Source organism: Muscardinus avellanarius (assembly GCF_963383645.1).
Source record: "Muscardinus avellanarius genome assembly, chromosome: 13".
Lineage (NCBI taxonomy): Eukaryota > Metazoa > Chordata > Mammalia > Rodentia > Gliridae > Muscardinus > Muscardinus avellanarius.
The window spans coordinates 77567295-77580149 of NC_137799.1; the positions used below are offsets into that span (position 1 = coordinate 77567295).

Genomic DNA, 12855 nt, shown 5'->3' on the forward strand with positions numbered 1-12855 from the left:
GCCATATAGCCTCTCTCTCTCAGGAACATCAAAGACATGGTAAGCAGAAAATATGAAAAAGGATATACTGATACAAATACAGATTTTGGGGGGATAGAAAAGAAAAATTTCTTTGTACTATGTATCAATCAGTGAATCTCTCTATAAAGTTATATTTAGTTCTTAGAGTAAAGTAGGTACATAGATATTACTATCCTCTCTTTACAAATGCTAAACCAACTGTAAGCTAAATAAATGTATTCCATTAAGATCTTTGTGAATGAAGTTCATATATCTTAAATTTCATATATATATATATATATATATACATAAAACAGGTTAATTTTATTTGTTTTGTACAGTTTTATAAATGGAATTATGTAGTGTTTATGCTCTTACATCTGCCTTCTTCAGTGCATGATTGGGATCATGAGGTAGGCCCAGATTGCTTATAAGAGTTCACTTTTATTGATGTGTTGTATTCGACTGTATGAAGGTGCAACGATTCATTTATTAATTTATCCTACTGTAAATGCACATTTGGGCCCTTGCTAGGGTTGGGTAATCTTTTGAACTAAAGACTTAACACTATTACTTAGGCTTGAGCTGCCTGTTCAGCGCTCACACTGTCCCAGCATAAGGCACAAGCATGCAAAGTTACCTGCCCCCATTACCATTCTTCTTGTGGCCCTCTTGGCCATGGATAACCCAACATTTTGGAGTAAAATAAAGGAAGACTTTTTGCGAAACTGATTTATTATTTTTCTTCCTTTCTTTCTTTTGATACAGTGCCTATTCATTTAGCTGACTGCTCTGCCTCTATAAGAATGAAGTGTCCCAAGTTGTAGAACTTACCACTTACCATCTTGCTTTAAAAACATTGGTTAATCGGCATTCTACTCCAGCAGACCAGAAGCAGGAACTATGTCATATCAATATCTCACTAATTCTTTAATGTATTAATTAAACACATACTATGTGCTAATAACCTTATTATGTGCTAACTCTGTCCTCTCTCATTATCTGGTAGAATAAACATATTTCTGAATTGTCAACATACTTTCTCTAAAATAGAGGTCAGTACATTTAAAAAAATTATATTGGTCTGAGGATAGTGGGGTATCGGGGGACAGGTAAAACCCGCTATTTCTCCTTTTTACAAACAAAGTAGTATTTGGAAGCAGAGAGAACTTTCCAAGCCCTTGTCTTATGTTTTGGGTTGAGGGATAAATGTCTTGACAATTCAAAAGGTTGTGCCTTATGATTGTATTTGACTTTTTCAGAAATGGGTAAAATTTCTCCGTGATTTTGAGAACTTCAAAGCTGCTTGTGTCCCGTGGGAAAATAAAATCAAGGCGATTGAAAGTAAGTGTTTATTACCTCTCATTAGATGGGGGAAAGTTATCCTAAATAAATGACTCAATGAGTTTATCAATTACCTTTTTTTTTTTTGGGGGGTGGTACTGGGGTTCCTGGAAGCCCTTCTACCTCCGGGCTACACTCCCAGACCTATTTTTTTAAATATATTTTTATTTTGAAACAGGGTCTCTTAAGCCAGTGCATCTGGCTTCGAACCTGCGCAATCCTCCTGTCTCTGCCTCCCAAGTGCGGGGATTATAAGCGTGCGCCACCACGCCCGGCCATCAATCATCTTTTTTAGTGTCTGGACTTTGGGAAGATTAAAAATAAATAAATAAGCAAAAGCATTGTTTACTTCTTTTATCCCTGTGAGTCTGTTAGTCAGATTTCTGTTACTGTGACAAATACCTAGATAACCAACTTAAAAGGAGAATAGGTTTAATTTGGCTTGTAGTATCTACAGTTTCAGTTCAGAATTGATCATTTGAGCCTATTACTTTGGATCTGTGGCAGCAGAGTGCAACACGGCAGGAGGACATGACAAAGGAGGCCTGTTCAACCTCATGACAGGGAGCAAGAAGGAGATAGGGTAACCATATCCCCTTCCAGGGCATGGCCCAATGATCTGACTTCCTCCTACTCAGCACCACCTGTCAAAGGTTCTTCCAACACCCTAGAGCAGCTGAGCCTGAAGACCAGTCCTTTAGCACATGGGTCTTTGGGGGACATTTCAGACCCAAGCTACAGCAATTTTTTGTCACTTACTAAGGACAACACTGGAGAATCCACTTAACTTCCTACTTTAGAACCACACATTTTTATTCTGAACTGGTTTATTTCTTTTTGGAATGGCAATGGTTTTACTTGGGCAGTGAACATGATGTTGAAAATATAATCTCTAATGAATGTCACATGAAATTGAAATTAACAATATTTAAAAGAAGTAGAGAAGTCTTCAAACCTCACTTTAAAACTTATAAAGAAGAATAGCAATAGTCATCCAGGAATTTTCTACCTGAATATTCATAGTGTGTCTTAATTTTGTATAGTGTTCATAGTATACAATGAAGGCAGGAGAATTTGCCCAGTCAAATACCTATTTAGTACAGTGCTTTTGGCGTAAGATAAGGCAAATAAAAAATTTTGTTGGGTAAGGGCTGAGTGATGTCTGTATATATGCTTCTACCATCTTATACTCCATTAAGATGTCTGATTACAATGCACCAATTAAAAAAATAAAAAAAATTTTGAAATATTGTAAACAATATAGTAAATAATTAAAAATGCAATAATTCATGTAAAAAAAATGAAGGACATTTAAAATAAATTTGAGCACAAGCTGGCCATATTCTGGTTCCTCAGGGCTTCTGTCTAGGATCTGATTTTTTTTTAACTTTTTATTTGTGCATTGTAGTCATACATCTTAATGGAGTACAATATGATAGAGGCATACATGCTCAGAGAGACAGATTTCTTGGCTGGTTAGATGTGGCTCTGCATAATTAAAATGGAGGCTCCAAACCGGGCATAATGACACACATCTGTAATCCCAGTACTTGAGAGGCTGATAAAAGAAAATTGCAGGTTTGAGGACAGCACATGGTAATTTAGCAGGACCTTGTTTCAAAATAAAAAATAAAATGGGGCTGGGGATATAGCTCAGAGGCAGAATACCCCTGGGTTCCAGCTCCAGTAGTGTGCACGTGTGCATGTGTACAAGTGCACGGGCACATAGACACACACACACGGGCTCCATAGGGAGAAAACACAGCTGATAGCTATTTCTTTGACATAATTTGGCACAGTTTAGATGTGGCTATCCCTAAGTTCTCTGTTTCTAATTATTAAATAGAAATGAATAAAATATATAAGTTCATTAATTGTATTCCCTCCCACAAATTATTTGTATTATTTTTTGCTTTATTTTCCTCTTTAAATAATAAATATCCCTACCTAAAGTGCTTTACATATTTATTTAGGTTTGACTTTTCATTTTTTTGTTTTATTATTATTATTTTTATTGGTGTTTTGTAGTCATACATCTTAATGGAGTACAAGATGGTAGAGGCATACATACACACATCACTCATTTAGCCCTTCCTCAATTTCACCCCATTTCTTTCTCCATTAAAGTGCTGTATTTTAAAATTGACTTTTTCACATACTCTCATTTCATTTTATTTTATGTTTATTGTCCCCCAACAGATATGAAAAATAGGTATCCCAGATCCAGTTGGTGCTTAATAAATATGTGTTGAATAAAAACACAGACACATTTTCAAATGTCTGCCATTCTAGGAAATAAAGAAAGGAAGGAACTGTAGACACCTAAGAAGAGAGTAGACATCATGGAATCCTTTGTTTTCAGTGGTACAGTTGACATATGTTACCTTGAGAAGCCCCAAGAAACAGAAGGCTTGGAGCATAAAAGTCCTGATGTATATATGCACAAAGAACTCTGGATGTGGTCCTTGCTTTGCAACACATTAGCTGCTTGACTTTGAGCCAGCTTTTAATCCCTCTGGTATTTAGTCTACTAATTTATAAAATGGGGTTGTGTCTCAATTAGTTGTGAGATGCATCCTGAAAAACTTATAATTTATACATATAGTTGAAAAACATACATTTGAAAACACAATTTAAAGGCACACTAGAGCGGATTCCAGCCTATTCCAATAATGATGTCATGCTCACTTGTGTTTCAGTAGCCTATCTTGAGGAGGGTAGAAACAGGTGCCATTATTTTTATTGACAAAAATTGCACACAGGAATGATTTACACTATGACCACCACCCATCATGAGCATCAGAGTGGAAAAGACAGATCGAGAGCTACACAATCATTCCTTCAGTTACCTTCTCTCATTCCTCTTCCTCCAGTAAATTTGGAGCAGCCAAACTGGATAATGAAGCAAATGTAGGTTATTTTTTTCCCCCTGTATAGTTCATTTTTTTGACTAGGTTGTTGTAACTTCTTCACTGTAAGGGGTGCTTTGCTTCTGCTGTGAAGAACTGACTCTTATTTTCTATTGTATCAACCAAAACCATCATTCCCGAGTATCACCACAAGTCAGACACTCTACAAACAATATTTCACCCAATGTACCTACCAAGGGCACATTAGCTTTCCTAGTGCACAGTTGTGGTTAAAAACTATCCTGGAATTCATTAGTAACAGAGCTGGGTTAGAAGGCAAAGTCTGTCTAGGTACAAGTCTATGTAGTGTTTCACTGTAAGACTTTATTAGCTTTTTCTTTTTCTTTTCAAATATGTTTTGCACCAGTTCCTAGAGAGATCAATGGCAGGATAAGTAGTTATAGATTTCCTTGGTAGTTACCCTGTTGGGGGAATTAGCTCTTATTTTCTCACTTTTTTACTTTTGAGTGAGTTATTTCATTATATGCTTCATATTCCACAAGTTGCTATGGCACTAAGATATTAATAATAGTCATAAGCAGACAATATGCGTTTGGACTATTTTAGTAGTTGGAAAATAGGAAATCTATTTAAGAATATATTATTATAGCCTCTGGATTGGACTAAGCACCTGGCAGAAAGTACTGCCAAGCCAGGGAAAGTGTGTAGCTATGATAGTCTTTGAAGCTGAAGTGAATGGAAAATGCAAAGAAACAGGATGTGGAATCAGTTTTCTAAGCATCGAGGCTTTTTTCCCCTCGCTGCTGGCTCTGCACTTGGATGATCTTTTTCATCTGTGGGCCTCAATTTCTGCATTCAGGCTTTCCTGTGACATCTGGGGGTTTGATTAGTCATTGAACAAGGTAATTTTCAGCTCAACATCTCATGATGTATAAGTTATGATCAGTGTTAGATGTATAGTTAGGCTTGCAGAATTCTTTATACTTTTGAGTGATAAATTATTGAAAATTTTAAATGGAAAATAGATCTATACTTATAGAGGCCAGTTTAGTTACCTTCCCAAATTCTTTTCAGAGTAAATTTGCTTAAATATATACCTCCTTTGTAAAAGATATATTGAGGCATAAAACTAATAGGAATGCATTCCTTTAAAAGTAATGACCAATCATGTCAAAGATTCAGAAATATTATTAATTCTTTTACATGTCAGAACTAACATAATATCTCACTCTTCAGAATAAGCTTTACATGATCAAGTCATTAATTTATTAAATTACTGAAAATCGACCTCATCTTAGGTGTGTTCCTAGGTACAATTGCTGCTGACAAAGATAGGCAAAGTCCCTACTCTTAACATCCAAATGTATTAACATGTGTATGTTAATAATACAGATCATAAAATGTAAACAAATAAATAATGAAGGTGATTTGGGGTTGTGCTAAATGACTTGTTTAAATGAAGGATAGTTGCACTCCACCCCCATCAATCCTTCTAATCCACCTGTTCTCACTCTGCTCAATCTCTAAATGAAGACTACCAAGTGGTTTTTTTTTTTTTTTTTTTTTTTTTTTTTTTTGGTGGTACTGGGGTCCCTGGAAGCCCTTCTACTTCCGGGCTACACTCCCAGACCTATTTTTACATTTTTATTTGGAAACAGGGTCTCCTAAGCCAGCGCGCGCGGCTGGCTTCGAACCTGCGCGATCCTCCTGTCTCTGCCTCCCAAGCGCGGGGGTTACAAGCGTGCGCCACCACGCCCTGCCTACCAAGTGTTTTAAAAGTGATTTTAATGGAATCCTACATGGTCAGTCTTTGCTGGTTTTCCCCAAAGCCTTGACCAATAATGGCTAGAATCAAGAGGGATACTCAAGTCAGAGTCTGAAACCCAGCCTGTTGCCATCCTGACTGTAGTTAAGACCGAGGTCCCTTTACTAGCCTGGACCAGGCAGGTACTTAACCTGATGACTTCCAATTTGTTTTTCACTTAAAAAACTGACCTGGTAATTTCTGCCACCAAGGATGCTCCAAAGTTCCACATTGCATGGGAATGCCCTGGGTTTTACTTGCCAGCCTTGGAAAGGAATCAGTGGCTAAAAGCCCAGGCTTACCTTCATGGAAACATCTTAAGAACCGCATTGCATTGTGTGTGTTGCTGAAGAATCTGCATGAAAATATAGTCTACCTACTGTGATACTGACATTACTATTGCAACCATAGGTTAAACAGTCAAATGTTTTTTTAAAAACTAGAAATTATAAACCTTTCTCGGAATCAAATCTGCCTTTTCCTAATAGTAGCTTATAGTCTTAAAAATATGGCGCAACAGATTTATTTTTTGCGACTAGAAATAGTTTTAGATAGGGAATCCAGAGCACAGAGTTTAAACATCATATTTTTCTGCTGACCCAGGGACTCTAGAAAATTGATATAAATTTGGTCACATTTAATTCTCTACCCTTAAACTTGTTTGAAAAAAAAAGAGGTACTTCATATTCTAGTGTAACACAGTGGTATTTATGTTCATACAGCAGGTCATTTAATTGGTCTCTTCCCACTTAGATATGCTCATATTTATATGCTTGTCTTATTACTCGTCTGCTCAAGAGGAAATTATATATGATGACAGACTACAAATTACTTTGCCTTAACAATAAATAACCAGAGGGAGCAGTGATACTTTAACCTTAATTTGAATGAAACACAAGAAATTCATGAGTAAGAATATGCATAAGCTTAATTCTCACTTTAATACATATGAAAGACCCTTTTAATGCATTAATAATTTACTATGAAAGCAGCATTTGTAAATTAGGTTAAAGAAAAAAAATTGTCATTTATGGACACCATCCAAATTGTGAACTTGACTAACTGATTGATGGGTATTATCTACAGCTGTTCTGTCAGACATGGAATTCATTCCACAGGTATTGTACACATCACATTTATAAAAAATAATTTAGTAGACTATAGGTCTGTTCGAGGGACCAACGCACTGTGTTAAGAGGGATCTAGATTTGAAGACAACCCCTCATAGATGGTGACTACTGATTAGAAGCAGGCTCTGTTGTTCACTACGTATGTGACGTGCAGGCCCAGTCTCTATAAAATGGGAGGACAATAGTTCTCACATTATCAGGACATGATGATGATTAAATTTAATACAAGTAAACACACAATAGTTTGTTATCAAGAGATCAAATAGGTGCCTAAAACAAAGACTCATTAAATTCATTAAATATTAGTTATTAATCACCCCTTGGTTCAGTCTACTGCTGTGTTTAAGTTTTTTTCTGACCATTTCAGTGGGATGAACAGTACTTAGCCTTATCAGGTTCTAGTGGCAGCTAATGACTGGGTTCTGGTCAAGTTTTCACTAAACATAATGTGATCATCAAGAAATAGCTATTGTTATCACCTGGTTTGTTTGCTTACAAGAATAAATCAGTTTTATCTAAGAGACTAAGCTTGTAAAAATGACCATTTATGCTCTTCCAATCACGCTAAACAAGGTTTTTCTTTTGAGTGAACATCAGTCTTATCAATAATTCCAGGAGGCTAGAATTGCTAGAATAAATAGGGGTAAAGAGGGAAGGTTTCTTTTTTTCACTTTTGTGTTAAGACAGGGAAAATCCTATGGAGCTTTAATGTCAACCATCTGATTTATTTTCTAACGTTAACATCTTTGTTTTCTTCTTGCTTTGCTTTTTCTCTGCTAATTGCAGGTTGAATGTAGAAGGAACATTGTCTTCTGGATTCTTTAGCCTCTTTGACCTGTATCTGTGTCATTCCTAAAATCGTGTGTGTGTGTGTGTGTTACTGAGGGTTAAACCTTGGGCTATACACCTCTGAGCTATACACTCAGCCACATTTAATTTTTAAATTTTGAAACAGGATCTTACTAAGTTGTTGAGGGTCTTACTGAATTACTGAGGCTGGCTTTGAACCTGTGATCCTTCTGTTTCAGCTTCCCAAGTACTGGAATTTACACACATGTGCCACGATGCTTGGCTCATTTCGAGGCGCTGTGTGTGTGTGTGTGTGTGTGTGTGTGTGTGTGTGTGTTACTGGGGATGGAACCCAGGGGCCTTCTTCTGAGTTACTCCTCCAGTCTCCCCTTTTTAATTTTTTTTGTTTTGTTTTGAAACAGGGTCTTACTAAGTTTCTGAGAGCCTTAGTAGGTTGCTAATTCTGGCTTTGAACCTGAGATCCTCTTGTCTCAGCCTCCGAAGTACTGGCTTACAGGCATGTGACACCAGACCCAACTTCAATCTAGTATAATAAATTCTGTTTTACTGAAATTCATTTTTTATACTTAGGATTCTATAAATTATCCACTTTCATATAAAGTAGGAGTAAAGCCACTTTCAAGTCCCTAAACTGGAGTTTGAAAGATTTGAACTCAAAAGTATATTTTCTCCATAATGAGTATGTGTGTGTTAGAGGAGGCATACTTTCTGAAACATTTTAATTTGCTTCTCTTGCATTTGCATATATTTAAAATCCATACTCAAGAAGTTAATTTGCCAGGGGTTGTGTGTGAGGACTGAGAGAATGTGGGCCATGATGATAACTAGAAGAGCAAAACTTTATGAAGGAAAGAAGGAGGGAAGGAGAGGAAGAGAGGGATGGAGGCAAACAGGAAGGGAGGGAGGGACGGTCCATACTCTGTGCTTGGGTCTTTATACCTGAGACCTTCACAAGTGTTTGCAGAGAGAAACTTATATTGGCTGCTAGAGATAGAGGTTCTCCTTCAGTAAATGGATAACTGTAATGACTAACAGGCTGAAAGTCCACTGCTTTCAATAAAACATGGTGAGTGAGCCTGTCTGAGCAGGCCTAGGACAGAGGTTACCAGAGAACATAGATAACAGTCATGAAATGACATGAAATCACTGGGAGCCAGGTGGACGATCAGGTATCCTAGGAGGGTCAGATCTGCTTTAGAGTTTCTATAGATAGACCAGCAACATGGTTGCTAGCACCTGGGGTGGGGTGAGGGCTAGAGAGAAATACTCACTCTTAGAAATTCTGTAGAGTGCTCTGCACCTCTATAATATGAAATGAATTCAGATTCTCTTTCAAACTTAAAAAAAGAAATACCAAATGCTCAGACTTCAAAATCAATGATTTATTCCAAAATGTCCATTTGGAGACTGACTTCTTTAAGTTCCTAAAACAACCTGCCATAGTATTATGGAAATACATACAATGTTATCTAAAAAAATAGACCAAGTTCCAGACTTCAAAAATGTTCTCATGTGAGGTCAGTTTTACCTTAGTAAGTAGAGTTTGTCATTTCTTTCACTTAATTCTTTCTTTTTCCTATTATGATGTTTTCCCACTGAGAACATTTCAAAACCAGAGGCATCGAGAAAAACAGGTCACTAGAGGTCCCTAGAAGGGATCTGCTCAGTGAGACAGGACCAAAGTCTGATGCCGAGAGTGTCTGAGGTTGTTCATTGTTTTTTTCTTAGGCAGCTGGAAATGTAATTGGGAAAACTGAGTAACCAACAACTTGATGCTAACCCTTCAAAGGAATCATCAAGGAAGCTTAGTCTTTCATAAGTCAATCCGAGACCTCAGATTTCCAATTTTCTTTTTTCTTTCATTTCTCAGCCTCCATAAAACACTATTACTGATTTCTTTCTTTTCCTGGGTCAACAAAAATTGGGCAGGCCACGTTACTTTTCAAGGTGTAGAGCAGGTGCGATTGGACAGAACACTTTTATTGTTACCTCCCAGTTCATTCCCCAGTGAAGTGGGGTTTTAAAAGTGGGTGTTTAAAAGTCACACCTTTGTCCACCCCTCTCTAGCCCTACTTTGTAACACCAGACAGTGACTTCTCATCACATTTTAACTGAACTCCTGGCTTTTCATATTGCCTTAGGAGGCCGTACACAATGTGCTCTGGCTCCCCTCGATGCCATATGTCACTGCTTTTCTCTGTTCATTGTACTCTTGACACATGTCACTTTATTCTTTCCACACCTCACTGAAATGTAAGTTTTGAGAGTAGCACCTGTCTATTACACTGTGCTTCCCAACTAAGATAATTCCTGCCAGAAAATACTTAGTAAAGATGTATAGGATGAATTTCAGCTTTTATATCTCCAGTAGTGAGGGGAAAGAGCACAGGATGGTCTACAGGAAAACCACCTATAAAAGATGTACTGAACTTTTTTGAGAAAGGCATTGTTTGCCTGATAAATGAAAGGAATGAACTGTATAAATTATGGGCAGCCTCAGGTGAGGCGCTATAATTACCCTTTTCCATGTATTTTTTTACTTACTTATACTAACTCAAGAATAACGTGGGCTCTGCAGGTAGCAATGGTAGCTGCTAAGCAAAAGTCAGCTTTCCCTGTGTGGTACCCTGAAGGTGTGGGTTTCAGCTTGTACAGCTACATCCTATGGGCCTTCTCCATTCTGCACCCCAGGTAATACCTCCATCCTGATTAACACGTTCTTTTTCTGGAGAAGCAAAAATGTTAGAGTTTGCAAACGTGAAGAGGACCAATGTGATTTGTGTAGCAGATTTATTTTGGAGGGACACCAAGACGGGTTTATTTCATTTTGACCTCTCCTTACACCTTTTTGTTGTCTTTTAATAGGTCAGTTTGGCTCATCAGTGGCCTCATACTTCCTTTTCTTGAGATGGATGTATGGAGTAAATATGGTTCTCTTCATCCTGACATTCAGCCTCATCATGCTGCCAGAGGTGAGACCTGACTTCAGGTTTATGTGGCGTACTAAGCAAAAGTTGCTTATGTGATTGCTCTCCTGGAAAAGCTTTTATCTCCTTTTCAAGAACAGAATGACTATCTACATTCCTAGAATGTATGAGAACAAAGGATCTCATCCTTGCTCTGAGGGTGTATTAGACTCACACAATTATATAAATGTGGTATGTATGTCTAAATGCATTTTTATGTGGAAAGGCTTCTGTCAGATTCTCAGGGTGGTCTCTGTATTACAATGTCAAGAACCATTGCTCAAAAAGAAGGCTTTGATACCTCACAAGCTGAGTTCATGTATTTTGCAAGGTTTGCAACTCAAAGCATACAGCTTTTCTAACCTGAAGAATCACAAAATGAGCACGTTTTTCCCAGATATAAAGTACCCCTCCCCTCAATGCACACGTGCAGTGGGGTCAGGTGGAGGTGGGGCTTCTGGGACCAAAAGCCAGCAGGTAAAGCTGATAGTTCAGAGCCCCAAGCTGATGTGGAAAAGAGATAGCTAAGGCCAAATAGCAGGTCAAGTGTGGGCCTTCACCCACAGGAAGTTAGATGCTCTTTGGAGGCTGATTATATAAAAGTTGGGCTAGGTTTTATTTAACCACAAAGGGCTTTCCAGGTACCAGTATTTCAAGGCCATTTTGTTCAATATAGCATTGGCAATAGCCAAAATTAGGTATTTGAGTGATTTTATGCCCATAGCTTAAATGGAGTGATAGTTTCTGTAGCTAGCCTCTCCATTAGCATAATAATAATAATGCATTACAGTCATAAAGATGTATTAGCTCTTAAAAGTGCAAAGCACTATCATTTCCTTTACAAACTTAGCCTCACAAAAATTAAATGAGGTAGACTACAGAAGAGTTTTTCTTCTCTTATTTAAAACATGTGAGCCGGGCATGGTGGTGCACGCTTGTAATCCCCGCGCTTGGGAGGCTGAGACAGGAGGATCACACACGTTCGAAGCCAGCCTCAGCTACTTAGTGAGGCTCTCAGCAACTTAGTGAGACCCTGATTCCAAATAAAATATAAAATAGGTCTGGGAGTATAGCCTGGAGGTAGAAAGCTCCTGGGTTCCACCCCCAGTACCACCAAAATAAATACATAAATACATAAATACAACATGTGAAACTGCTGGGTGTGGTGGCACTTGCTTGTAATCCCAGTACTTGGGAGGCTGAGACAGGAGGGTTGTTGGGTTTGAGAACAGACTCAGCTACTTAGTGAGACTCTCAGTGAGACCCTGCTTCAAAAACAAAAAATAAAGGGCTAGGCTATAGCTTAAAGATGGAATGTTCCAGCCAGGCGTGGTGGCACATGCTTGTAATCCCCGTGCTTGGGAGGCGGAGACAGGAGGATCGTGCTGGTTCGGAGCCAGCCTTGCCGGCTTAAGAGACCCTGTTTTCAAATAAAAATATAAAATAGGTCTGGGAGTGTAGCCCGGAGGTAGAAGGGCTTCCAGGAACCCCAGTACCACCCACCCAAACAAACAAACAAACAAAAAAATGGAATGTTCCTGGGTTCAGTTTCCAGCGCGCGCGCGCACACACACACACACACACACACACACACACACACACACACACTGTAACAGTCACATAACGTTTATATGACTTAGCTATTTTTTCAGACTTTCTTGTGTATGTAGCTGTTCTGGAACTAGGAACCAGATTCTGTCCGTTGTCCCCAGATTGTATTTTAGTCAACCAATCTTATAATTCCTGTGATAATTCTGAAACTTCTAAGAATGTCTGGCTCATAGGGGACAGTTGGCAAAAACAGAAGTTACCTTTAGTTTATCTCTCAAGTGAAAACTCCCCAGTGGCACAGCAGGATTTATGTGTTCCACCTATTTCAAATTAACCCCAGCTTTGATTTTTCTCATTTAAGGAAACCTGAATCTCTTCCC

General features: G+C 38.2%; 1 protein-coding gene across 1 annotated transcript in view; it reads left to right on the top strand.

The window, feature by feature from the left end:
• TMC1 (transmembrane channel like 1) overlaps positions 1-12855 on the top strand; it is a gene marked incomplete at both ends in the record, with an annotated part of 183910 nt that overhangs the window by 102399 nt on the left and 68656 nt on the right. Inside the window, 2 exons of the mRNA XM_080708995.1 lie at positions 1263-1344; positions 10824-10930. Coding sequence (XP_080565121.1) covers positions 1263-1344; positions 10824-10930 — 189 coding nt within the window. The remainder of the gene's footprint in view (positions 1-1262; positions 1345-10823; positions 10931-12855) is intronic.